This window comes from Mus caroli, unplaced genomic scaffold (assembly GCF_978045245.1).
Source record: "Mus caroli unplaced genomic scaffold, Mus_caroli_1 scaffold_17, whole genome shotgun sequence".
Taxonomy (NCBI): domain Eukaryota; kingdom Metazoa; phylum Chordata; class Mammalia; order Rodentia; family Muridae; genus Mus; species Mus caroli.
In genome coordinates this window covers 14,333,392-14,360,075 of record NW_028227272.1, presented here as the reverse complement: position 1 = coordinate 14,360,075, position 26,684 = coordinate 14,333,392, and the positions used below count along the sequence as shown (strand labels likewise).

At 49.6% G+C, this 26,684-nt stretch overlaps 2 protein-coding genes and 1 non-coding gene across 9 annotated transcripts in view; 1 reads left to right on the top strand and 2 right to left on the bottom strand.

The window, feature by feature from the left end:
• Nucleotides 1-1,118: 1,118 nt before the first annotated feature.
• On the bottom strand, nt 1,119-18,882 carry Aifm3 (AIF family member 3). Of its 7 annotated transcripts, none has more exons than XM_029470767.2 (22): nt 18,591-18,677; nt 16,996-17,186; nt 16,378-16,560; nt 8,849-9,062; nt 8,503-8,612; nt 8,215-8,324; nt 8,079-8,123; nt 7,753-7,849; nt 7,558-7,670; nt 7,042-7,128; nt 6,411-6,502; nt 6,197-6,327; nt 5,982-6,097; nt 5,809-5,880; nt 5,636-5,699; nt 5,051-5,127; nt 4,832-4,949; nt 3,593-3,691; nt 2,833-2,908; nt 2,257-2,361; nt 1,684-1,704; nt 1,119-1,474 (listed from the first exon to the last, which is right to left on the bottom strand). In XM_029470767.2, exons 3-22 carry the CDS (start codon nt 16,406-16,408, stop codon nt 1,435-1,437), a joined length of 1,818 nt encoding a protein of 605 aa, XP_029326627.1. In that variant the 5' UTR covers nt 16,409-16,560; nt 16,996-17,186; nt 18,591-18,677; the 3' UTR covers nt 1,119-1,434. The 7 variants fall into 7 exon arrangements, with proteins under 7 accessions (XP_029326627.1, XP_021040366.1, XP_029326633.1 ...); XM_029470772.2 differs by having other exon boundaries at nt 1,386-1,474; nt 2,262-2,361; XM_021184707.3 differs by lacking the exon at nt 1,684-1,704.
• Nucleotides 18,883-21,630: 2,748 nt separating this feature from the next.
• Nucleotides 21,631-26,684, bottom strand: part of Crkl (CRK like proto-oncogene, adaptor protein) — a 34,995-nt gene continuing 29,941 nt past the window's right edge. The window contains exon 3 of the mRNA XM_021184986.1: nt 21,631-25,405. Coding sequence (XP_021040645.1) covers nt 25,271-25,405 — 135 coding nt within the window. The 3' untranslated portion in view covers nt 21,631-25,270. The remainder of the gene's footprint in view (nt 25,406-26,684) is intronic.
• On the top strand, nt 25,881-25,985 carry LOC115029698 (U6 spliceosomal RNA). Its single transcript, XR_003835244.1, has one exon. It is a non-coding gene; the product is annotated as a U6 spliceosomal RNA (small nuclear RNA).

Genomic DNA, 26,684 nt, shown 5'->3' with positions numbered 1-26,684 from the left:
CCACCTTCTGTTTGTGCTCCCCAAACCTGATCTTCACTGCTCCCCCTCTGCTCTTTCTTGGCATTCTTATTGTCTGGGACTCTTGATGGCGGGGCACCTTTGGGTTCTCAGTTGAGAGCAGTATCTTCATTTATTTCTCTCCTCTCTCTTCCTCCCCCTCCCTCTCCCTCTTTCTCTGTTTTGCTATGGGTTTTGAACCTAGGATTTGATCGGCATGCACTCTGCCACAAGGCTACACCACAATTTGTGTGTGTGTGTGTTTTATTTGTAGTCTGCTGCCAGCTGAATCACCTGTGAAATGATTCAGGAAGTTCAGGCACAAGGGACACATGTAGTGAAATGGATATCACGTCAATTGGTCTAGTTTCATTTTTTTTTTTTTTTTTTTTTTTTTTTTTTTTTTTTTTTTTTTGGTTTTTCGAGACAGGGTTTCTCTGTGTAGCCCTGGCTGTCCTGGAACTCACTTTGTAGACCAGGCTGGCCTCGAACTCAGAAATCCGCCTGCCTCTGCCTCCCAAGTGCTGGGATTAAAGGCGTGCGCCACCACGCCCGGCTTAGTTTCATATTTTTTTTGTAAGAGCTTATAAATGTAAAATAGTGAAAGTCAAGAGCAGCTTCACAATGGCTATCCTAACTGTACAAAAACAAAACAAAACCTAGAGATATACAGAATGTGACTGGATAGGTTTTTGAGTGACTACTGTAATCCAGCAGAGTGTATTTGTGAGTTAATAACAATGAGGTGATTTTCATTTTGTTTTATTTCAGACAGAGTTTCTCTGTGTAGCTCTGGCTGTCCTGGAACTCACTGTAGATTAGGCTGACCTTGAATTCAGAGATCTGCCTGCCTCTGCCTCCCAGGCACTGGGATTAAAGGTGTGTGCCACCACCTCCTGGTCTGAGCTCAGGTTTCTGTGGCAGCATGGAGTCTGCAGGACCCAGCTCCCATCTCTCTCAAGTGGACAAATACAAAAGCTGTCTCTGGCTTGTGAAGCTTTAAAAAAAAAAAAAAAAGACTGAGACTTCTAACCCTCCTGCCTCTGTCCTGAGTGCCACTATTACAGATGTGTCACATCATGCCTGGCTCTAAGTGTCGGCCCAATTACACTAGGACGCAGTTCTGCTGAGACATGCGTTTTAATTTTAAGGTAATGTTGAAGGGACTTGCTGGGAAAATCCTAATAGAGGAAACCGAGGCAGAGCCTGTCCTGCCAATACACCCAGCTGTCAGTGACAGCTGAGGCATTGAGAATGGACCATCTTCTGGAGGCTGTGGTAGCCTGGCTGGAGGCGAGGCAGACAGGTCAAGGCAAGCCTTGGAGGACTCAGATTCCACGGTGAGGGATCCTGGGAAATTGGAGTTGGCACTTGCCCCAGGACTTGGTCTCTGACCTTGGTACCCCAGAAACCTGCCCAAGTCCACCACAGGAGAGCTCAGGATCCTTTTCCTGTGAGCCAAGACATGTCACCGGTTCTGCAGGAATGAGAGGAGGATGGGTCAGGGCAGAAGAGGAGATAGGTTCCCCACTCTAGGCACCATGAGCCAATGATTCTTGAATACAGCAGCAGGGACTGATCTGTGTCAAAGCCCCGTAGGTAATGGACTTGGGCAAGGTGGGAGGGTTCAGTCATTGGGCTGGGGAAGAAAGGCTGAGAACAGTCAACAAGAAACAATGCACGTACTTGCTGTGTAGCATAAACAACCTTTTCGAAGGCAAGAGGGAAAAACAGAAGGCCAAAGAAAGTATATCATTTATCAGATCCACTCTGAGTCTTCCACTCTAGGATTTACCCTGACACATAGCCATCAGTCACCTCTGGCCTGTCTCTCGTCCTGGGAAGTTCTCTGTACACAGGTTAAGCTACTGGGGACTCACTGGCACTGTGCTGGGATGATGGTAATGGCTCATGTCCACTGCTTCCCAGATGTCATGTAACCACCCCACTTCTCTGTGGATGGCACATCTGGGGGCATCACCTGCTATGTTTCTCCACCTAAGTTCTGCCAAGCACAGATCACATTGCCTCCACCGCCCAACATTGGCTCCTCTCTGGGCCACACACCCGGTTCTTTGCAATCATATCCTGTCAACTTCTAAACCAAATTTACCCCCATCTCACCCAGGAACCATGGGAACTGAAAGTGAGGAGAAGAACTCTATAGGACTGAGCGGGCAACAGGCTGCCATGGTAGCTTTAATAGATCCTATCCAGGACACCCACACACACCCTACAGCCTCCCACACCCGCACTCACTCCACCTCCCGCTTCCGGATGGCTCGACCTGAGGCTAGCACCTCAGCCACCTTGGATACGATGGGATCGTAGTTCATGCTGGCCACAGCAATCACTTCGTCACCTCTATGGAGAGAAGGAGCCCAAGCCTGAGGACCACTAGCAGCAGTGATCCTTCTTGAGATCCTAACACCTTCTGGTCCACCTGGGATGCCGGGAAGGCTCTTGTCCAGGGAAACAAGATGTCTTGAGCACCCAGCCCTCCATTTGGTCCCAGCACTGTCAGCTGCCCAAAGAAACCCTTGGCACAGAGCAGGGATGGGCCCAGCCTTAGCATCAGCTTGTCTACACCAGTCTGTCTTTCCTTGTTGTAGACACCTACCTACCTCAGTGTCAACACTTACCTCAAAGAAATATCCAGAAGACACAGTATTGTTCGATGCACGGGAGGACGGTTGTTGCTTCCTCCTCATCTCCTGCCCAACACCCCCATGCGACCATTCACTTGTCTTTTAGCCCCTGCTGCTTTGCTAACACTATCGATTCCCAACAGCACTCCCACTGCTCCATGCTCCCATCGCACCCCATTGCTCTCACTTGGTATAAAAAGCCACAAACTTCAGCTCCTCCAGATCCCCCTGAATGATGACATCATCGAAGCCTTCTCCGTAGCCTGTGGGAGGGCGCCCATGTGAACTGGGGAAGGGGACAGTCTTCATAGGCTCCCTAGCTCCTGTCTAAACAACAGACCTCCCTCCCCACCTTTCCTCTCTCTCTCTCCCTCTTGTTTTTCTGAGACAGGGTTTCTCTGTGTAGCCCTGGCTGTCCTAAAACTCACTCTGTAGATCAGGCCAGCCTTGAACTCAAGAGATCCATTTGGCTCTGCTCTCAAGTGCTGGGACTAAACTCCTGTGCCACTATACCTGGATCCTACTCCGACTTTTTTAAAATGACATTTATTATTTCATGTGTATGCACACATGCATGTATGGAGATCAGAGGACAATTTGCAGGAGGTGATTTTTCACCTTCCACTATGTGGGTTCTAAGAATTGAACTCGTCATCAGTATGGCAGCAAGAACCCTTACCCACTGAGCCATCTGGTCAACCCTCTGCTCTCCTAAGCAGTTCCTGGCTCCACCATCTAAGACTCAGATTGCTCTCCAATTCCTGATCTTCCCAGATTGGTCTCCAGTTCCTGCTTCCCATTTTAGCCTCTGGACTGCTGGGATTGCAGTATGCACCTGAGCCAAGCCAGTTCTTATTTGCCAATTCTTCTTCTTACTGGACCCAACTCCCATACTTAATCCTGAAGTGCCTTCAGGACCCCATCCCAGGAGACAAGCTTTTAGTTACCAGCGTAGCGAAGGCTTTTGCCGAACATGGCAGTCCACAGATAGGGTACCGTGTTGATCTCAGCCTCCTGTGCCAGCATGTTCTGAGCTGCTACCCGCCCTGAAAAATCCAGGGTGGTGTGAACTCAATCCTTCCTTCTCTCACCACCCCAGCTGCCTGCTCTCAGCCCACTCCAGGGACCCTTGACAGGTATGGGTTTTTTTTTGCCCAGGCCTCCTAAAAAAGAATCATGTTCAGCCCATAGGCCACCTTTGGATGCAGTTAGTGAGTACAGTTAGCTTGGCCCCAGAGATCCACTTACATTCGTCCTCTTTGAATGATGTGTTGTACATCTGAAAGGTCTACTGGGGTTGTGAGCTACTTCACAACTGTGTACACAGACAACTGATCAGATGTAGCAGGTGTAAAGAGGGAAGACAATGGGGCACAAAGGCCAGACAGGAGAGATGACAGGCCCACAGAGTTAGCACAGGTGGCTTCCCGCTTCTAAAGCTCCACCTAAATCTACAATTGAATACATCTAAGAATCTCCAGAGAGCCCTAAGTCCTAATTATATTTGGCCAAGGAGTACCTTTGGATCCTTATTCTCTAGTAGCAATTTTAAACAGATACTGGAGTTGGGAGATACCACTACCATCAGCCTTTTAGATAATGGTGAAGGAAGAAGAAAGGGAAGGTAAGACGTAGGAGAAATCCCTGTCCAAGACTAGAGATGTGGAGGTCCTTTATAAGGTCTTGAGGCGATTAACACACTGGTGCCTGCATCCTAGGGACTGAGAGCAAAGTCCATAGTCCATGAAGCTCAGGAGATCTGGTGGCTACCAAAAAAATGTCAGGGGAGGTAATTCCACAAAAACCACAATAACCCAACCGAGTCACAGAGTGGTGCAAGAAAGACAAGGCCCTGAGTAAGAAGCTAGCCTACTAAATAAATCCTTCCTCCCTCTCAGAGGTGATTGCTGGTCAAGCAGCAATTCTACCAAATACATAACCCTGAGAACAAAAAAGGGGAGGGTAGCAAAAAGACAGCTGGGCTGGAGAGGGTTTTATCCAGCAAGTATGCAGAGGGTCTCAGGAGAGAGGCCACTCTGTACACCGACTGATCACTGGATAAGACTCGCTGAACCACCAACCCTTGAACTTAAGACCCCAGACCAACAACTGCGGTCTGGACCTGAAGGTGACTGAGACCCTGGGATAGCCTTCCAGCCCTTAACTTGCCTCGGGGCTGGCCATACCCTGGGCGTGAGCCATCTGCCAGTGTGGGATGTTCACTTTCCGATTGTTCCTCCAGGCAAGAGGAAAGGTGACAGCATCACCTGCAGCAAACACTCCTGGGACATTGGTCTGCATCATCTGTGGGGAGAGGGCCAGGGCTCTGTGGGTGGTACAGGGGAGCTGACATGGTCATCCAGCCATGCTCCACCCCGCATCCTACCCACTTCATCCAGCCCCACCTTGTTGACTGGGATGAAACCTCGGGAATCCAGACCAATGCCACTCTGCCTCAGGAAGCCTGTGGCAGGCACCGCACCTAACAGGACAGAAGCCATGCATCCACACCCTGGTCCCGCCATTCTGTCTCATCTCTCTCTCCATTCCTGCCGTATCTGCCAGCCCCAGATTAGTCACCCATAGGATGCCCACCTGGGGACTTCCTGCATCCTGCCCTCTGTCAGCCCATCTCTAGGCTCTGTGCTCCCCATTTAGCCTCAGGAACTGTCTCCCCAATAAGTGCTATAGAACTCTCCTGATAGGGATCCCAAGACATGCTTCTCCAACCCTGTGTTACCACCTTCCAGCTTGGCTCCTCCCCAAACTATTATGTGGGTTGGCATAGGAACCAATCAGAAACTTGTCTGTGTCCTATGTATCAGCTGGTATCATAGAGAGCAGTCACCTGCTCCATGAGAGGCCTAGACTAAGCCCAGTAAACAATGGTCCTGTGAAGTGGGTACCATTGGAGTCCCATTTTTCAGATGTGGAAACTGAGGCTCAAGTAACAGTTCTGTTTACTACTACTTGCTTGTCTACCTACTCACCAATGCCTAACACGCAGACATCTGCTCGCAGGACTTTGCTGCTCTTCAGCACCACCTCCTGCAGCTGTGGGGAGGGAATGGGTGACTGAGTGGGCACAGCTCCTGAGCACAGGGAGAGACACAGACTCCAGCAGCAGCAACAGCAGCAGCAGCAACAGCAGAGAAAAGCCTACCTTTCCCTCTTGAGCCCGCAGCTCTGACACCTCTGTCTGCATATAGAACTTCACCCGGTTGTTTTCAAACATCTGTACAAGCAAGGAGGAACATGGATAGTGGGTGAGACTCTGGCCTGGGGCCAGGCAAGTCAACTAGGGCATCTAGAGGCCAAGCATCGAAACAGACTCGCCTTCATAAGTGCACGACCAACACGTTCCCCCAGGAACCTCCGGAAGGGTGTCTCCTCCAGCTCTACCACAGATACTGAGTGGGCTTTCTCAGTCAGATAAGCAGCGACCTCCATCCCTGGGTGGTGGGCAGGGAGTAGCAAGGCTAGCACTCTACTCACGCCCTAGGACTGGGTATGGTAGCTAACCACTACCCACCTCCCCTGCAGCTACTCACCCAGAAAGCCTGCTCCCACAACAACAGCATTGCGGCCCCGGGCGAGCCGCAGCACGCGGTTGGCATCCTCGGGCGTGCGAATGGTGAATACATTCTCTACATCTTTCCCTTTGCAGGTCAGGGTCTTAGGGCTAAGATTCGGTGGGATCAGTGAGGCTCTCCCACCCTGGCTGATGTCCAGCTGCCTAGTGTCTGGCAGAAGACATTTACCTACCTACTCCCTGGTGCCAGCAGCAGCTTGCTGTACTCTAGCTTGAAGCCATCCTTGAACACAACCTTCTTATTTCTCACGTCCACTGTGACTACCTGCAAACCCCAGAGGGCAGCAAGAGTTTTCAGCACAGGCTTGGGTCTTGTGGCTTAGAGTTCCACAAGACCCCCAGAACCCGAACTTAGACTTCTAAGGTGCAGCTTCAGGGGAGTCCCGACCCTTCAAAGTTGTCTTTAAATTCTTTCTTTCCTTCTTTCCTTCCTTCCTTCCTTCTTTCTTTTTCTTTTCTTTTCTTTCTTTTTTTTTTTTTTTTGGTTTTTCGAGACAGGGTTTCTCTGTATAGCCCTGGCTGTCCTGGAACTCACTTTGTAGACCAGGCTGGCCTTGAACTCAGAAATCTGCCTGCCTCTGCCTCCCGAGTGCTGGGATTGAGGCGTGCGCCACCGCGCCCAGCCTTTATATACTTTCGAGTCCCACAAGGCTCCCTTGTCTTAGCTGGGACCAGACTATCCCCATACCTCTGCCAGGAAGAAGGCTCGGTGCTGGGCACCCATCACACCTCCAGGGGTACCCTCGGCCTCTTGTTTCCTTAGACATTTTCATTGACTGCCCCCAGTCCTCACTTTCTTCATACCTGAGCCTCAGTGAGCATCTCAATGCCATAGGCCCGGAAGAATTCCTTGGGTCTCAGGGCCAGCTGTTCAGGTTGTGCATCCAGGGACTGAGGAACATGGTCATGAGTCAGGGTCAGATGGTGAGATGGTGGCTATTTTATTTTATTTTTATTTATTAACTTTTTTGAGACAGGGTCTCTGTTTGTAGCTCTGGCTGGCCTGGAACTAGCTATGTATACCAAACTCACAGAGATCTACCTGCCTCTACCTCCCAGGTGCTAAGATTTAAAACATATATATTACACTCCTGACATTTCATTGTACTGAAGAGGATGCAGACCCCAGGGAGGGTGAAGACACTGCATCACACTGGGGCTTTGGGACAGAACTCAACAAACCCAGATCTCTTACAAGCACCATAGACAGGCTTGGGAGACTGCAGAGAATACTCGGCTAGACCTCTAGTGCGTACATGCAGGCAAGGCTCCATGTATACATGATGGATCTGGGGACAGGGTACACCGTTCCATCCCTACCTTGCTGAGCTTGGCCCGGTCATAGGGCAGATGTCGATCCAGTGTGCAAAGGACAATCCGGTCTGAGAAGCCCTCCTGCCTCAGTGTTTCTGCACATACTAGGCCAGCAGCACCTGAGTGACAGGACCATAGACCAAGGCCAAGGCCTCTCCCACCTTCCAAGCTCCCCCTTTCCTTCATTAGCCCCACACCAACCTGCACCCACTATGAGCACATTGGTGCTACTGCTGTGGCCTGCACTTGGAGAGATACACTTGGCCATCACCTTTGTCCTCCGCTGTAGCTGCAGGGCCTGAGAGTGGGGAAGCGCAGCACGGAGCTTGGATCCTGAGGTTCCAGCCCAGCCTCATCTCCATCCTACAATCCCTCATTCCCCTCCCACGCCAGGCTCCCTTCCACCACAGGGCTTTGCCTCATGCCAAAGAGTATCTCCAGCCAAGATACCCTCCCAGCCTTGGTCTTTAACCCTCAAAACCCTTCCTCTTAAACCTGGGCCTTGGTGACCTGAGTCTCCCTGGTACCTGCTTGCTTGCCCGAATGGTCACCTTCTCCTTCTCAATCTTCACCTGAGAGGGCAGTATCAGCACCAGACTTTGAGATGCTTCAGTCTCTGACTCCACAGCACAGGCTCCCACCATGTCACTTTCCCAGCCCTACCTGGAACTTATGCAGACTGTCCAGGCCTGGGAAGTCCTCTAGGTCCCCAGTACTAATGTTGAAGCAGGCACCATGCCAGGGGCAGCGCACACGTCCCCGGGACAGTACACCTAGGAGAGACAAATGAGTGCCAGTCTAGCGCCATGCCCAGAAGGGACTGGACCCTGCTGGACCTCTCCCCAACCCAGGAGCCCTCACAAATGGCTGAAGGCCCTGGGGCCTTCTAGACTCCCTATATAGGCATGGATGGCATATCCCACCTCCCATGTATACCTCACACTTTCTTACCTTTCACCAGGGGCGCTCCATAGTGAGGACACTTATGGCCCAGGGCATGGAATTCCCCATTGTCCTTTACCAGCAACACCTTTCCCCAGCCCAGCTCCACTTCCCGCATCCTGGGGAGGGGCTGTGCTCAGAGATCAAACCAGAAGCTAGTCATGTCCTCCTGTAAGCACCTCCTCCCAGGGTCCAATATTTGGGAAGCCCAGAACAGCTGAAGCACAAAGCTTAGCATCAGGGAGCCAAGAGCTACAGCCCATTTCATACAAGGCCTCAGCCCAACCCCTCATGTGTGGTCTCTCCCATGCCCCCACCTCAGGTCCTACCACCACCCTTGCAGCCCAGCACCCACTGGCCATTCTCGAGGTCCTTGACATGGCAAACAGTAGCCTCCACACAGTCCTGAGGGCTGGGATAGGGTTGTGGGGTGGGCAGTCGCTCTTCAGCATGGAAGTGGCGTGCTGTGCCGTTGCCCTGGTAACCCCGGGGGCTGCCCTTTCCGCTGGCTGACAGCTCCTCCTTGCCCCGCTCTTTCTCTGGCAGCACCACTTCAATCTTGAGCTCCACTGTGGACAGAGCAGCCATGAGCCCTAGTTGAACCAGTCCTGTTCCCACCCCACAGGCATGCAGAGGCCAGCAACAGGTGCTTGACTTCAATTCACTTTCGTGTGTATTTTCTTCTTGTTGAAGAACCCAGGGCCTCCCTCGGGTCAGGCTAGTACTCCACCACCAAACTACAGCCAGACCAGAAACTTCTATTCTTTCCAGTGATAAAATCAGTAAGGGAGTCACAGAACACAGCTTTTCACCTGGAGCCAGTCTGGAGGAAAGAACCTCATGCCCAACTCATCTATCTATCTAATGAGAGACAAAGGTGATGTCCCTGCCTGGAGACACATTTACAGCTCAGTTCCCAGCCAGTGAATCTGGGCAATGGAAGAGTGCTCACTGTTCTCTTGGGCCAGTGGATCACACCTACAATCTCAGTACTCCAGAGCCTGAGCAGGACTCCCATGAGTTCTAGACCAACCTAGAATACAAAGTGAGACCCTACATCAAAAACCAAGAAGGCTGGGGGTGGGGACAAGAATCACTGTCCTTACAACTTTCCCATTAGCTTTAAATGTTTTTTGTTATGTGAGGGTTTTGTTTGATTTTAAACAGTCTCATGTAGTCGGACTATGATAGCCTCACATTCAGTCTACAGCTGATGGCATCTCTGACCTCTTGATCCTCCTGCTTTGCTTCCCGAGCTGTAGGATCCCGGGCAGGCACTGCTTGAATCATTGGCATTCCAGCTTCAATAGGTTGTTGTTCAAAATTAAAAATTAAAAAACCCGACTGTCTGTTGCTCAGTGGTCTAGTGCCTGAGGCTTGCACAGGCTTTAGCCCATCCTCAGGACTGCAACAACAGCAGTAACAGCGAACAAATCACGTTTAAAACACACACGGCATCGCAGTGAGCACCTGTGATCCTGACTTAGGAGGCAAGGCAGGAGGTCCTCCTCAGGTACATAAGAGTCTGCAGCCAACCTGAGGAAAAAAATGTACTCAGGCTGGGGCAGTCTTAGTGGCAGAATGGCCTGGCATGGGTGACACTGGGATCAGTGTCCCAATACCACAAAAAGGAAGGCAAAGTACACGACAAAATTTCAACTTTTTCTTTATCGATACAACTTTTAAAAAATAATTACTTGCCAGACGGTGGTGGCACACGCCTTTAATCCCAGCACTTGGGAGGCAGAGGCAGGTGGATTTCTGAGTTCAAGGCCAGCCTGGTCTACAGAGTGAGTTCCAGGACAGCCAGGGCTACACAGAGAAACCCTGCCTCAAAAAACCAAATAAAATAAAATAAAATAATAATAATTACTTATTTATGCATGTGCATATTTTGTCTATATGTATATCTCTACACCAGAAGGGGCATCAGATCTTTTGGGACTATAGTTATAGACAGTTGTGATCTGCTATGTGGATTCTGAAAGAGCAGCCAGTGCTCTTAACTGCTGGGTCATCTCTCCAGACCTTTATATATAAATATTTAAAAATGACTTTATGTATGTAGATGTTTTGCCTGCATGCATATCTGGGGACCATGTGTGTGCCTGGTACCCACGGAGACCCGAAGAGGACATTAGGTTTCCTAGACATGGAGTTATAAACAGTTATGAGCTGCCATGTGGGTTCCTCTAGAAGAGGCCCTAATTTCAACAACTTCTTTTTATTTTATCTATTTATCTATCTATTGGTTTATTGAAACAGGGTTTCTCTGTGTAGCCCTTGGCTGTCCTCCAGCTCGATTTGTACTGCAGGCTGGCCTTGAGCTTAGAGATCAGCCTGTATCTCCCTCCCAAGTGCTAAGATTAAAAGCATACACTACCACCTCTCAGCTTTCAGCTTCTTAATATGTCTACGTCAATCAGTTGGAGATCTCTTTAGCATTTACCGAACCCCATGTGGTTGACATATCTGTGCACAGGGTCTGTAGCCCTGGCAGTGAAACCACTAAGGGTACATACTTATGTGCAGCACAGACAAGCAGACTCATGGCTCCCACACAGAGGCTGCACAGTGTCCATGGGGCTACTCCAGGAGAGCAGGAGTAGGTAGCTAAAGACTGACATTTCCTTCTTTGAACTTTCTTGCATTTTCCCAAATCTCCATGACGTGCCTGGTTTCTTTTTCTTTTTTCTTTCTTTTCTTTTCTTTTTTTTTTTTTTTTAATTAGAAGGGAACAATAAACAGAATTTTGAGCAGCTGTAATCCCATCTCCTGGGCTGCTACAGTAGGGAGGAGGCCAAGGAGGAGGAAGCTAGGCTCTGGCACAGCATGGGCTATCCTGGGAGCAGGTGGCTCGCTCTCTATGCCCCCAGGCATCAAAGCCTCTCTCCTGCTTTTACCTCTGAACCCCTTCACCTCAGACCTGATACCCCAGAAACAAAGGACACAAGGATTAACCTGGCTGCTGAGTTGCTGCCCTGACCCCACCATTCTCTCCCCCCTCCACCACCACACACAGTGTGAGCCCACTAGCTCAGGTAGAGTTTCCATGGTTCTTGATCCTTGCTTGCTGGGCCAAGTTCCCCTCCATGCCGGCATCCCAACCTTCTCCTCAGGCCTAGCTACTGCAGGGGAGAAAGGCAAAGGCTCTTTAACTGGGCCTGGTGAAGAGGACACAAGAGCATGCCGCCACACTATGGAGGCTGTCGTGTGGGGGTAGGGACTCTAACTAACACACTTTATGTAATGGTGTTAGAATGTTTTTGGAAGAATTAAGACGAAAAACATGCCAGGCTCAGCTGCTCTCAGTGGTGAGAGCTGTGGGAGTCCACAGGAACAGCCTGGCAGGATGCCAGGGAGCCTCCAAGTCAGGCTGCTATTCTCTGCATGCTTCCAGAAGGCTCCAAGGCAAGCTCACTGATGTTCTCCTGGGCAGTCATTAAGTCAGGAGCAGAAAGGACGGCTTAGAGGAGGACCCTGCTTACCCACAGAGCCAGGTCATGATCCCATCAGCTGCCCAGTCACTGTCATTACCTCTTGGTCCTCAAGACACCTTAGGCACAAAATGAGAATAGGCTGTGGTAGAGACAACTGATGGGGTCACGCTTAGCATGGCAAGGTCCTGGGTTCCATCCCCAGCATCAAGGGTGAGGAACAAACTGTCAGGAGTAGTGTCTGACCCCTGTAATTGTAGCACTTGGGACGATAAGGTAGAAAACTGCCAAGAGCTCAGGGTAAGCCTGGGCTTCATTGTTAATTCCAGGCCAGCCTGAGTTATAGCGTGAGACCCTGCCTCAAAAAAGGGGTAGGGAAGGACGAGGAGCACTGCCCATGCGCTGATCGTACATGTAACCGGGACAAAAGCTCTATTGTGGAAACTACAATAGTGGTTTGGGATTGTGTGTGTGTGTGTGGTGGGGGGGTGTGGTTTGGTTTTGGTGCTAGGGATTAAACACAGGGTCTCTGCCATCTTCAGTGGTCATTCTAACTACTGAGCATCCTATCCCAGCTCTGGTAAGAGAGATTTATCAGCTAGCTCTGAACTTACTGGAAGACATGACAAAGAGCAAAAGCCCAATAAAAGGCAGACAGACAGACAGATCAAGAGAACTGTACTTCCTATTAGCTCTTTGGTTTTTTGTTTTTGTTTTTAATAGTGTGTGGCTGGGCATTTAAGATGGGGGTAGGAGTGTGTGTGTGTGTGCGCGCACGCATGCACACGTGAGCACAGGTTTTAGAGGGGTGTACACACATATATCTGTGAGTACGTGTGAAGGCCAGCAGTTGGTGTCAGAAGTCTTTATCCCTCCAACCCCTCCTCTCTCTCTTTTTTTTTCCCCAGAGCTGAGGACTGAACCCAGGGCCTTGCGCTTGCTAGGCAAGCGCTCTACCACTGAGCTAAATCCCCAACCTCTCTCCCCTCTTTTTTTGAGACAGGAAATCTCCCACTGACTCTAGACCTCATGACTGGCTACTTGGCTACATTACCTGTCTCTCCCCAGCCCCAAAACTAGCTTTTTTTGTTTTTGTTTTTTGAAACAGGGTTTCTCTGTGTAGCCCTGGCTGTCCTGGAACTCACTTTGTAGACCAGGCTGGCCTCGAACTCATAAATCCGCCTGCCTCTGCCTACCAAGGGCTGGGATTAAAGGCGTGCGCCACCACGCCCGGCTACTCCTGGCTTTCATGTGGGCTCTGGGTATTTGAACCCAGATCCTGATGTTTGTGTGGTAGGTACCATATTTACTGAGCCATCTCCTCAGCCACTTGTAACAGTTCTGACACAGGTAAGCAACTGGCTGAAAGTCTTAGGAAGAAAAAAGAACTGTCAGAAATGCACGACTTTAATCCCAGCACTCGGGTGACAGAAGCAGGCAGGTCTGTGACTTCAAAGCCAGCATGGTCTACAAAGCAAGTTCCAGGCCAGCTAGAGCTGTACGGCGAAGCCCTGTCTCAAGAACAAGACAGGAGGGACTCAGGAGGCAAATGCTGCTATCACTAAGACACAGCCACAAAGAGTGGCAGAGATAGGGGAGAATTTACACAAAGGTCTTCCATTTGCTCTGGTCTCTTCATGGGCCCTGCTGACCACTGCTCCATTCATGCCTCACTCTCATACCTACATCCTGAAGCTCCCTGAGCCAAGCCCCCACTAGAGCCTGAGCCTGGGGCCGCAACCCAGAATCCACCTCAGAAAGGAAGAAAACAATCACAGTTACAAGTGCTCCTGCATGCCAGGGTCAGAGTCAGGCGAGCCACCCTGTATTCTACATGGGGAGACGGAGGACCAGAGTGCGGTCATCAGCCCCTGGCCACACCACCAAGACTTTAAAGACCCCAAGTTTGAACGTTGTCTCTGGGCAGTAAGAATAGCCAGACACTTTGAGACCAGCCCAGAGCAGAACAGTAAGTTCCTGGAGAAAGAGAAAGAGAGCCGTTGAATGTTCTCTCCGCCACAGAGCTGTCTGCAGCCAGGCCTTCACCATGACAGAATGTGACCCTCAAATTGTAAGCCAAAATAAACTTCTCATTCCTTAAAACACAAAGTTTTTAAAACATAAAATGGGTATGCTGGCTCAAGTCTGTAATCCCAGCACATGGGAGGCTCACAATACAATCAAGATCAGCCTGGTCTAAGTGGTGAGTTCTAGGTCATTCAGGGCTACATAGTAAACGCTGTCTTTTAGTGAAAGGAAAGGAAGGGGTGAGGACAGCTCAGAGGTCAAGGGTATTTGCTGCTTTTGCAGAGAACCCACCTTGATTCCCAGCACCCACACCATGGCTCACAGTTAACCATGTGTACCTCCAGGTTCAGGCGGTCAGATGAATTCTTCTGGCCTCTACAGGCATTGCACACATGCTATGCATTTAGATACACGAAGGCAAAAATGCTCATTTTATAAAACAAAAATAAACAAACAAACAAACAAAACAAAACAAAACCAGTGCTGGAGCACATACTATTCTTCTAGAGAAGCTGAGTTTGAGTTCCAGCAGCCAGGAGGCTCAGAACAGCCCATAACCCTAGTCCAAGGGCATCTGTTTCTTCTGACCTCTGCATGCACCTCCATTCACTCACGCACACACATGCACACGCACACACGCACGCACACACACACACACGCACACACACACACACAAAATTTAAATGATTAAAAATTAAAAATAAAAATTTAAAAAACAGGGCTGGAGAGATGGCTCAGTGGTTAAGAGCACTGACTGCTCTTCCAGAGGTCCTGAGTTCAATTCCCAGCAACCACATGGTGCTTACAACCATCTGTAATGAGATCTGATGCCTTCTTCTAATACGTCTGAGGAGAGCAACAATGTACTCACATACATAAAATAAATAAGTCTTTAAAATTTTTTTTTAAATAAAACAAACATCCTAACTGGAAGAATGTTTGCCTGGCATTTCCAAAGCTTTGGGTTCTATCCCCAGTACTAAGTAAAAGTGATTATAATTGTACACTCCTGCAGTTCCAGCACCAGTGAGGGGGGTAGGAGGCTGTTAAGTTAAGATCATTTTCAAACCCATAGTGAGTCTGGGGCCAGCCTGGGCTAGATGAAATCTTATCTTAAAATAAAATTACAAAAGCAAACTGACAAGATTCAGGTCAGGGGATAATGGCTAGCTCCAGATCTGAAGTGCTGAGTCAGGGGTCCCTGATTAGGCCAGCTCGTTGAGACTGAATGGCATCTTGTCCCCCACCATGTCCTGCCAGCCAAGCAGTCCCTCAGGTGCCCAGTATGGGACTCCCATGGGATCTTGCAGGCACATTCCTGTCCACTCTATGAAGAAACTGAGACAAAGACAGTGGGCACCTATGGCAGAGGCTGTAGGATCTGGCATAGACTCAGGCGAGGACGGACAATCCCCACCAATACTGCCAGTGGGTGGGTCACAGCTCCGTGTTCTCCCCCAAGTCCTACCTCAGACCCAAGAAAGGAAGAGAAGTCTTATGAGTCCCAAGGTAACCGAGCTGACGGGTATCAGGTAAGGAGAGCTGAGCAAGCTGGCAGAGTGAGCCAGCCAGGGCAAGCTGGGTGGGTGGGGCACTCACTGGGCTCTGAAGTCCTCAGTTTCTGCATCCCTGTCATGGCTACAGGTCCTGCTTCCTGAATGTTATGACTAGGGTAGAAGGAATGTGCAGACTGAGGGAGAAACCCAAAGGCATGAGTCCCCTGGCAGGGCAGATCCTAAGTACTGTCGTACCTTGGAATGATCCTACCCCTGGCTGGAGTTTCTAGGGCTAGGCAAGATTTCCTATATACATGGAGAAGACAGAGGAGTGGTACATGCCTTTCATCCTAGCACTTGCAAGACACAGGCAGGAGGATCTCTGTGAGTATGAGACCAGCCTGGTCTACATAGTGAGATCTTGTCTCAAAAGACAAAACCCAAACAAAAACACAAAACAGGAGATGAGGCCCAGAGAAGCCAAGATGATGTCCGATATGTCACAGGATGATAAGAGTAGGGACCTGTCCACGATACCCTGTCAGTCACCAGAAGAGGGCAGTGTTCAGCTCTATTCTATAGAGAGGGAAACTGAGGCTCAAAGAGGTTACACTGTGGCTAAGAACATCCCCCAAAGCCTCTCTTCTCCAGAATGGAGAAGTAGCCCTTAGCAATGCGCAGTGTAAGAGGAACCTTCTAGACTCAACTTTCTAAGAAGGATTAGCTGTTGTCCCCACCACTAACACCCAAAGTCCCAAATAAAAAGGGGGATGCTACAGGAGAGGAGTCCAGGAGAGCCTTCCTAGGTTTTTACCCTTCTTGCCTGCAGTGCATTAGCATTCTGGGCTCCTGCCTAGCCTGACCTACTTTGGAGGTTGGTGAAGTACAGAGGGAGGGGGAGGCTGTCAGAGAAGGGGAGGTACCTGGCTTGGGCTTGGAGAAGCAGCCGCCCATGGTGAACGGTGGCCTGGGATCTGGCCCGGCTGGTGGGAGCACGATGGCAGGCTGTCCAGCTGTCCAAGGACTAGGATGTGCCCTGCAGGACTGGACCCCCTGTGGCCCTCAGAGACACTGGAGCTGCCATGCCAGCTAGACAGCTTTAGGACCTGCAGAGGAGATGGGAAATTGGGTCCTAGCACTGATGCAGGTCTGGGTAGAGTCAGAGGCATCTTTGAGGAATCCTGGAAGTCTTACATGAGGAGGGCAGATCTTGTTTGTAGGGCATCTGTCTCCCTTTGAGGTTTCCAGGCATAGGAACCTCAGATTCTCCTTACTGTATCCTTTGTTGGAGACCCTCTGTGCTCTTAATGTCTGGTACTGCCCATAAACCTGCGACTACACAGACCTAGCCCCAGATTCCCCCTTTCTAAGTCCCACAAATCTGGGGACTCTGGGACTCTCCATTTCCCTAGATAAGACCACCAAGTCTACAGAAAACCTGATAATCAGAGTCCCCAGAATCCTTCTTCTTCCACTGAGAGTGACAAGGGTCTCAGCCCAGCCTTGGCCACTGCCCTGACTAGCAACCTCTAGTCACCTACCTCTTTCCCTGGGAGTCACTGCTCCTTGCTCCCAGCCCAGCGATGGAGAGAGACTACTGGGCCTTGGTCAGCAGGGCACGGAGGGCCAGTGTCCTGGAGGGTCCAGCCCGCCTTCTAGCATGAGTTGTGGCCAGGAGGGGGCTGTGGGTGTGGGGCTAGGCCAAGCCACTGGTCCCCAGGGAAACCCAGCTCTGTGGGGAAAAAAGCGGGCAGCCAGCCCAGGACTGATGGGGTTGGGGGAAGAGGGAAACCAAGCACACAGCTCTGCCCCATGCCCAGCAGCCATAAGTTTCCCCACCCCTCAGGCGGCTGTGCAGTGCCGAGGTCATGCCCCACAGAAGATAGAAAGACTGGGGTCCAAGGTCTCACCAAGGTCAAGCAGTTAGGGGCATTTGTGTGGTCTTCCCCACTCCTCACCCTAATAAATCCTAAGATAAGCAAGGCCTTGGGACGTGCCCAGGTCACTCTAAGGCTCCAAACGGGAGAGCAAGACTACCTGGTAAACAGATCACTGCGGCCATTGTGTCCTTGTGGCCATAGGTGGGCCTTCTAGAAGATGTGGACTTTGGAAGGCTCAAGACAAAGCTGTAACTACCCTGTTTACAACTGATCTGTCCAAATTCTACCCAGCAGTCGGCTCTGGGTCACCTGGAAATTCTTCCTGAAGCCTGCACTGAACCATGCTGGGAGTCACTAGGTTAGCCCAGTCCCCATGTCAAGAAGGAAGTACAGAGTGGGAAAGGGCCAGCCACTGCTAACTCCTGACTTTCGCAGCAAATTACAGGTGAGGAACCCAAGGCTCTTGTCACCAGGGCAAGGGGAGACAACTCAAGGGATAAAACTCAGTTGCTAACTGCCCCTCTAGCTCCCTTCCTGGGAACCAGAGAACCCTTTCGAAGGCCCTGGTCTCACCCAGGTCTCAGCGTTGCCCACCTCTTTCCGGTCTGGTTTCAGCCCTCACTCGTTGGGACTGAGAACGTACAAACAGACTAGACTGGCTTTTGGATCTGGGGTCCCTCCCTTACCGGGAGTTTATTCTTGGGGCCTTGGGCTTAGCGGGAGATTTGGTGGGGACCATGCCTTCCACCTATGATGTGCTAGGCCAGCTTAGAGCCAGTGATTCCAACTCAAAGACAAAGTTTCTTGGGCCTGCGAGAAGAGACCTCTGCATTTTGTTGCCCAGAAAAGTTCTAACACTGCCCCGCTGCACACACACATCAGGTGGACACTTCATGTCCCAGGAACTCCAGCAACCTGAAGCAGGTTCTGAGTTACCCCCACCTCACAGAGGGTTCCGCATGACTCCGGGACCCCCCTGGGTGCAGGCCAGCATGAAGCTTGTTTCTTTTTCCATGCCAGGTCCCACTCTTCGCTCGCTCCTAGTGTGTGTTGAGTGAGAGAGGCCGTCCCCCCAACTCCCAACCCCCAGCTTATCCTAGGCCCTAGGTGGAGTCAGGGGCCCTGGAGATTGCTGCCTCGGAGCGCCTCAGTTTGTGATTCACCTGTCGGGGCCCTAACGCCAACTTACTGTCCACTCTCCCTGCCTTGGCACGTGCAGTTTCCTCGGGCTCGGAAACCTTTTCCAGCACCCTTACCGGCTTCTTTGCGGCTCCCTCGCTGGACGCAGCAGCCAACCAACGGACCAGCACAAGGTAGGGAGGGCTCCAGGGAGCCGAAAGGGGTGCTGGGGAGCAGCAGCAAGGACCGGGGTCGCTGCAGCCTCCTGAGTGCCTCACTCGGCCACCAGGGTAGAAATCCGCGAGCGAGCTGGCCCGGGGCGCGTGCGGGACAGGGACAGGCGCGCTCACCTGGCTTGGTGGCCGCGGGCGGGCGAGTGGGCGGGCGAGATCCGCTCGGGGCTGCGGCCGGCCTGCAGGGCGGAGCGGGCGGGGGCGGGGCCGGCGCTGCGGCTACACTGCGGGCCTGGAGCCCGAGGCGTCCGCTCCGCCCCTTAGCCACCTGCCTGTGTTTGAGCCAGGGAGGCAGGGGAGCTGCAGCCCTAAGTAGAGCAAGCTGGCCTTGAACTCACTGAGATCCACCTGCCGGTCTCCAGAGTGCTTGGGTTAAAAGTGTAGGTCACCATGTCATGCCTGAAATATTTTTTTAAAAAAAATATTTTCATTTCATTTCATGTGTGTGTGTGTTTTGCCCATTTGTATGTTTGTGTAGCATGCACATGCAGTGTCTGTGAAGTCTGAAGGCGGCGTTGGATCCTCTGGAACTGGAGTTAACATGCAACGCAGATGCTGGGAACCATTCAGCAAGTGCCCTTAACACTGGACTACCTATCCTAGAAGTGAACTCTTTCAGCCTCAGCTTCCTGAGTAGCAGATCACCGCCACATGCAGCCTGGCTTACTATTTGTTATTTATTATTTTAATTATTTTGAAATTCTTAGGATTCAACCCATGGTCTCATCCATGCTAGATGAGCGCTCTGACACTAATCTATATCCCTAACTGCTTTTGTATTTTTCTTTTTTTTTTTTTTTTTTTTTTTTGTATTTTTCTTTTGTTGGTTTTTTGAGACAAGAGTTTCTCTGTGTAGACCAGACTGGCTCTGAACTCAAGAGATCTGCCTCCCTCTGCCTCCCGAGTGCTGGGACTGAAGGTGTGCGCCCACTGCTGGTTATGTTTTTGTACGTTTATTTTGGAACAAGGTCTCACTAAATTGCCCAGACAGACAGGCAGGCCTTGAACTGGCTCTCTGGTCCAGGCAGGACTTGAACTTTCATTTCCACTGCCTCTTGATAGTTGAGATAACAGTTATACACCAGCAGGGTTGATAGCATTTATTCTTCATAACTAGTCAGAGCATGGGGAAATTGAGGTTCAGAGAGATTAGGGACCCCTCCCCCCTAGGGCACATAGCTGATAGGTGACAGGGCTGGGACTTGAACAGATAGGCTGTCCTGGTGTATGAGATGTGGGAATTGGAGGGAAGATGCTTCGACCCCCAGCCCAATCTACAGAGTCCAAGTTCTGCAGAATCTCTTTGCTGCAGCTTCCTAGGATTGTTGGCAAAACAAGACAGACTCAGAGTCAGACATACAGGAAGTAGATAGAATAGGAGCTATTGAGTTTGAGGTGCCAAAGATGAAATTGGAAGGACATTATTAATGTAGTAGTTGCGAAGCAGATGAATACTTGTGAAGAAACCCTAGCATGTGTTAAGTTCATTATGATACCATTGAGGCCCAGGGCACCAGGCTTCAGGTTTCTGTTGTGTCCCAGGGCAGAAGTGGCAAGAGCTTCATAGAGCAAACAATAAACACAAGGACACCTTCAGAAAGGCCCTCAGACCCAAGGATAGCTCATGTCACAAGAGAATCAGGAAGATCCTGAAAGATGCTGTGTCCTGAAGCCTGAGGTCCCAATTTCATCCCAGGGATGCTTCTGGCAAGGTGACACATCCTAGCACTCTGATGTTTTGGTTGCTTAAGTAACGAGTGTAGGGTCTGCTTATGGCCTGGAAAAACGGGGAACTCCATGCTCCTCAGCCATAGGGCACCTCAGCACAGGGCTTCCTACTCTTTACTTTTTTTTTTTTAAAAAAGAATTATTTATTTTATGTATGTAGGAGTACACTGTAGCTGTCTTCAGACATACCAGAAGGCGGCATCAGATTCCATTACAGATGGAATCTGTGAGCCACCATGTGGTTGCTGGGACTTGAACTCAGGACCTTCGCAAGAGCAGTTGGTGCTCTTAACCGCTGAGCCATCTCTCCAGCCCCCCTACTCTTTACTCTTAAGTGGTACTGTGTGTGCCTAACATGAACAAAGTCCTGGGTTCTATCCCAGCAATGAATGAACCAGGCTTGGTGACACAAACCTGTAAGTAATCCCAGAAGTCTGAGGCCAGCCTGAGCTGGAGAGTGAGAGCGAGAGCTAGTGAGCCTCCCGCTCTTTAGGACAGAGTGAGAAGCCAGAGCTATGTAGAGACCCTGCCTCCTAAGAAGGTGGTAGAGAAATAAGACAGGCAGACAGAAAGGAAAGGATGAAACTTGCTTATTAGGTTTACACAAGGGAAACATGAGCCCTGCAAAGGTTGTTTTGAGGCAGGGTTTTTCCTATGTAGTCTTGGTTGTCCTGGAACTCAACTCTGTAGATTAATCCACTTGCCTCTGCCTCCCAAATGCTCTGACTGAAGGTGTTCACCACCATCACCCAGCAGTTTGTGACACTTGCATTCAGGAATGCTTAAGGAACATAAATTCCCTCCCCAAAGATCCTCAAAGCTCACAAGGAGATTCATATACAAATAGGAATGGCAGTTGACATCAGCCAGGGCAGCGTGCTCTCCCTGACCACTGAGCTCCTCATGGTTAGCTAATGCTCGGCAAATACTCAGCAGAGCACAGCCTTCCGGTGCAGGTGGTAGGACCAACCACCCCACTGGTTCCCCGAGTGCACCTCCTGCTCGGAATGCTCAGTTAAGTGCTTGCTTCCACAACACCCAGAAAACAGTTATTTCCTTTTGGAGGAGGCTCCCATGTTAGGAAGCTGTCATTTTTGAACGAGGGAGGCAGGAGCAGCGTTGAGTGGGTCTCTGGGGAGTACCAGGGGCTTCAGCACAGTTGAACTGTTGGGAGACTCTGGTGGGGCTGACTGAGGAGACACTGAAACACCGAGGCTGCTGCCATGCCGGCTGGTGCAAGTTTTATTGAGACAATGTACAAACAGGCCATGGAAACAAGGGTTTTGATGCTGGGACCAGTAACGAAAAATGGAATACAAAAATAAAAAGGCACTAATCTGTTAAGAAAAGACACTCAATGTATTCTAAGAATATAAGTCATTTAATACTGTTAATTTTTATAGCACAAAATAAAACAAGCTATGATCCCCAAAAATAATTTTAAAAGCTTACACAGAAAATATTATTGCCTGATGCTTATGTTCTTTAAGTTATACACGTCAAAAGAGTTTTATGTCATTTTAAAACACACAGTGAAGACCGTCTAGAAGCAAGGCCACTGTCCTCCTGTCTCAGAACTGTCCTCCTGCTCCTTCAGAATATACAAGCAGCTCAGCGTCCACGCTCACAGCAGTTAACCAGGGAGGGGTTCTCTGGTTCCAGAGTGAGGAGTCCACAGAAAGCATTAGTCTTAGGTACTGTGTTAAAACAATCAAGAATTCACTCATTTTAAGAGGTTAATGAACATAATATTAAAAGATTAAATTATGAACACCTGGAACAAAAACACATCATCCCTTTTTTTTTTTTAAATGCTCATTATTCTTTTGAGTAAAGGTTACAAGAGCAGTGGCCATCAGTCTTGGCCCATCTTGTCTGTAAACAGCTGTAGAGGAAGGCTGGCACAGTGCCAGGATCGTGCAACTCGAAAAGAGGGCAGAGTCTCTTCCGGTGAGCACAGAGGGTTGCGTCTGGATGACCAAAGCCAGGACACCCTGTCAACCTCGAAACAGGTGGCATCAGAGCAGTGCAGAGTGACAAGCATGCCTTCTGAATGGGGCTGGAGGTGGAGGTGGGGGGCTGTCACCCAGGACTAACTAGCCCTTAAAGCCCTCAACTACCTAATTGTTTCCTTCTCAGATACAACAGCCATAGCAAGTGGGCTTATCATCCCAGTACTTTCTACAACCTGGCAGAGCAGACCACGCAGCTCTGATGATGAGAAAAGGAAGCCTCCATCGTACTCCCCTGAAGCCAAGTGTCTTCCCAGAAGAGTGGGACTTGGGGAAGATGCTGCTTTCTATCAGTGAGAGAGATTTCCATGATTAAAAATCGATGAGCTTCTAAGTCAGAGAATTACTATTGTTGGCACGCACGCACGTATCCTGAGAGTTCAAAAAGTTGAGTCTTTATTTTGAGATCTGGATCTCTGAGGAAGCTGCATAGACATTTACATGTGCCAAATTAACTGATTACATAAACCAAACTCCAGGGTTATGGGACATCCTGATCATGAAGTATTCCTTAGAGTCTTGCTCGTCAACAGTCTTGGGAAAAGGGAAACCCTGTTCTCAAAAATGGCTGTTTGTGCTAAGCAAGGTGCTATAATCAAAAGGCACCAAGCCCTTCAGTTAAATGTAGTTTTAAAAGACCTTAAGAGCTGGGTGTGGTGACTCAAACCTTTATAATTTCAGCTGAGGCTGCGATGGAAATCTTGAAGCCAGCATGGGCAATTTATAGAGATCCCATCTCGGATTTCAAAAGCTTACTGGCAGCCGGTTATCTAGCACGTGTAAGGCATGAGGTTCAGGCCCCAGTGATGGGGTATCCCTTGGGGGTTGTGCCCTCAGTGAACAAGGCGTGTATTCCAGTGGAGACATCAAAGGCCTGGGGCTAAACTGTGTAACTGGCCAGAAGGCAAGTCTTAAATCTTGTTTTAGGCAGAGTCTGGGGCCGAAACACTTAACTCAATAGGTCTGGCTAGAAATGGCAGCTTTCAGAGACAAAAAGAAGTAACCTCTACAGACATGACACTCCCCATACCCCAAATGACCATTACTTTGTCACATGAACATTCTTTACTATAGCACTTAGCCTGATGGACTACTGATTTAAAGAGAAACTGGGGCTCAAGAAATGGCTCAGTGGTTAAGGTCTCCTTGCAGAGGACCCAGGTTCAATTCCTAGAACCCACAGAGTAACTCCACAGTTCCAGAGGATCCAACCAAGAGCCTCTTCTGGCCTCCTAACAAACTGTACCCATGTGATACACATACATACATGTAGTGGAAACACCCATATACAGTTTTTTGGGGGGTGGGTGGGTGGGTGGGGGTTGGGCCATCTTCTGATACAAGGTATGTATGTAGGTCTGCCTGTCCTGTGACACACTACATAGACCAGGATAGCCTTGAACTCTCAGAGATCCACTTGCCTTCGTCTTTCTGAGTACTGGGATTAAAAGTGTGGCCACCATGCCCAACATAAACAAAAATTTAAAGTCTTTAAGAGAAATAAATATAGTGGACAAATGGTTTTGTTGGTTTTGCCACCTGAATATGTTCCATTAGTTCTCAAAGCCTCAGGCCTGCAGAGCCAGGGCCATGGTTACAGAAGATATTCTGTAAATGCTAGAGCTGCTCACTAGCCACTACTACATCTCTAGGTCTGCTACGTTCATTCCGTGTGGAGGTGTGTCCTCATCAGGGTCCAACTGAAAAGAGTGCACTCTAGAAAGGTTCTAGAGCTCTGGTTTGCCATGTGTGGATGAGGGATCAGACACATATCTGTACTAGCTGACATGCAAGGAAAAATGGCTCATGATTGAGGGGTGTCTTCTTTTGCTCAGAAGCACTGTATTCTGGTTCTATACAGGCTGTGGAACCAGAACAGACACCACTCTCAAGCTGCCTGGATAAGCTAGGTCAGTACAGGAAGGGCTGGGTGGCCTCTGTGGTAGAACACAGAAATGCAATTTAACTCACGGATGGATCTAGTAAGCCCACAGACTTCAAATGTTTTCACTGAAGAGGCCCACCCTGTCTGCTCCTGTCAGAGGCAGTGATAACAGCAGGCCCACCCCCACCTTGGTGCTTCACAGCACGGTATACCATGACTGCTGCTGTGTGCACTGTTTGCCACATGGTAAACAAGGTACTGTGGCAACCAAAAGATAAAGGCCCCTACTTGAGGGGGTCTTTTCCTATTTTAGTTACGTACAGTGGCTTCAGTTTGGAAGCTCAGAGACATGGATTGTTCCTTAGACCATCACAGACCAACCTACTATTTAAAAATCTGTTCAGAACACACAACTATAATTAATTAGTCTTCCAAAAACAAAACTAAACAAAAGAAAATAAAAACCAGCCAGACTTGAGGAGTTCAGGACAGAATTGTCTGGAGTTTTACTTCCTCTGTCGTCCAAAGAAAATTGAGTTGGTGGCAAAGCCACTGTTCTGTAGACCAGCAAAGCAAGACCTTGCCAAGCCTCACCGTCTCCATGCAGACCATCAGCAGGCTTGCTTGCTCTCTCTGTCAGCCTCCAGTACAAACAAGGCAGGGATGGATAGGAAGGAAGAGCCACTCTGGGTTCCAGTCTCTACTGTGTGCTTCCACCAGTGTTTCCAGTTCACAATCCACAAGAACTCTAAACCAGCTACTCTTTGACAGCATGACTATGATACAAATGCCGAGCGAGCCAGCGAGGCAGCTGCTGAGGCATTTCGTATGTGCAGGGACTGCCAATGTATGGAAAGCTGGCCGCCAGCAGCTCGGTGTAACTTGCATGTGACAGAGTGCTTCCCACTTCAAAGGAGACTGACAGGCAGAAGGAGGCAGCAGCAGGGACAGCACAGCAATCACTCATTGTCATCGGGGTTCTGAGGATCAAAGATTTTAACATGTGTGAAGGGGAAAAGCCCCTTGCGCCCATTCACCTCGCCTTCCCATTGGCCATTGATATTCATCCTTGTGACTTTCACAATGTCACCAACCTGTAAGGGCAGAGGGAAGGAAAACAAAATTAGCATCAGTACAAACAAGGGAGACAGAATCAACTAGGACAAAGACTCGAGATGCCACCAACCACCCAGGACACCTGTCCTAGCAAAAACTCAGGAAGCAGCCTCTCAACACAGAGCAGCCACTCCCTCCAGCGTTACTAATAAATGGACATGCATGAGCATCCGACTCTGAGAACGTGCATGTTAAGCTGAATAAAAGGGTGAGAAGTGCGGACTGGTGGCACATACCTTCAAACCCAGCCATTGGGAGGCAGAGGCAGGCAGATCTCTGAGCCAGCCTCGTTGACAGAGCGAGTTCCAGGACAGCCAATGGCTACACAGAGAAACGCTGTCTGGGGAGGAAAGTGGGAAGTAGCCAGGTGTGGTGCTTATAACCCAACAGACAACACACAGCAGGCTAAGAGGACCTCCAGTTTGAGACCAGCATGGACTTAATAAAACCATCTTGCTCTGACAGTATATTTATATAAAACTGAAATGATACAGAGATAATTAGCATGGCCCCTGCACAAATGTGTTAAGCATTTCATACTAAAAGTCCACTACAGCAAACAAAACCAATCCAGAGCTGGTGAGAAATTCAGTGGGAGAAGGCGTTGAAGTGCTTGTCATGACAATGTAAGGATTTGAATTTCATCTCCAGAATGCATGAAAAAGGACAGACAATGGTGACATGGAGCTGGTGGGGCAGAGAAAGGTGAGTCCCTGACAGTCTGGCCTACTTGGTGAGTTCCAGGGTCACCTAGAAACCTTGTCTCAAACACAAGGTGGATAGAGCATAAGGAACAACACATGATGCTGACCTCTGCTCTCCTCATATACAGAACACAACCCAACACACAATGACAAAACACGTGTCTGAAGGAAGGGAAGAAAGAGGAAGAGAGGAAGAAAGGAGGACTCTGCCCACCTCAAATCAATTCAAAAGGCGCAACTGCTATCGGCAATGTCACCTCTCTCACTAAGGAGGGAGCTGTTCCCAACCGTCTATGGGCAGTCCCTGGGGAAAGCAGCACAGCTCTCAACTTTTCTGGGAGTGGGGACAGGGTCTTACTACTTACGTAACTCAGGCTAGCCTGCAAGACACCCATACCCATACAACTTTTCAAGAAATGCTTATTTACATTTATGTATTTGTGTGTACTGTGTGCACATATGTATGAGTGTGGGTGGAGGGCATATGAGTGGAAAGGACAATTTTCAGGAGTCAGTTCTTTCTACCAAGTTAGTTCCAGGTATTGGACTCAGG

Excerpts from the sequence above, each read along its gene's own strand:
- Aifm3 (XM_029470768.2), bottom strand. The coding sequence starts at position 16,408 with ATGGGCGGCTGCTTCTCCAAGCCCAAGCCAG. Across the intron at positions 8,124-8,214 it reads ACAGTCTGCATAAGTTCCAG|GTGAAGATTGAGAAGGAGAA; the intron begins GTAGGGCTGGGA and ends CTGCCCTCTCAG. Across the intron at positions 5,700-5,808 it reads TGCGGGCTCAAGAGGGAAAG|CTGCAGGAGGTGGTGCTGAA; the intron begins GTAGGCTTTTCT and ends CCCTCCCCACAG.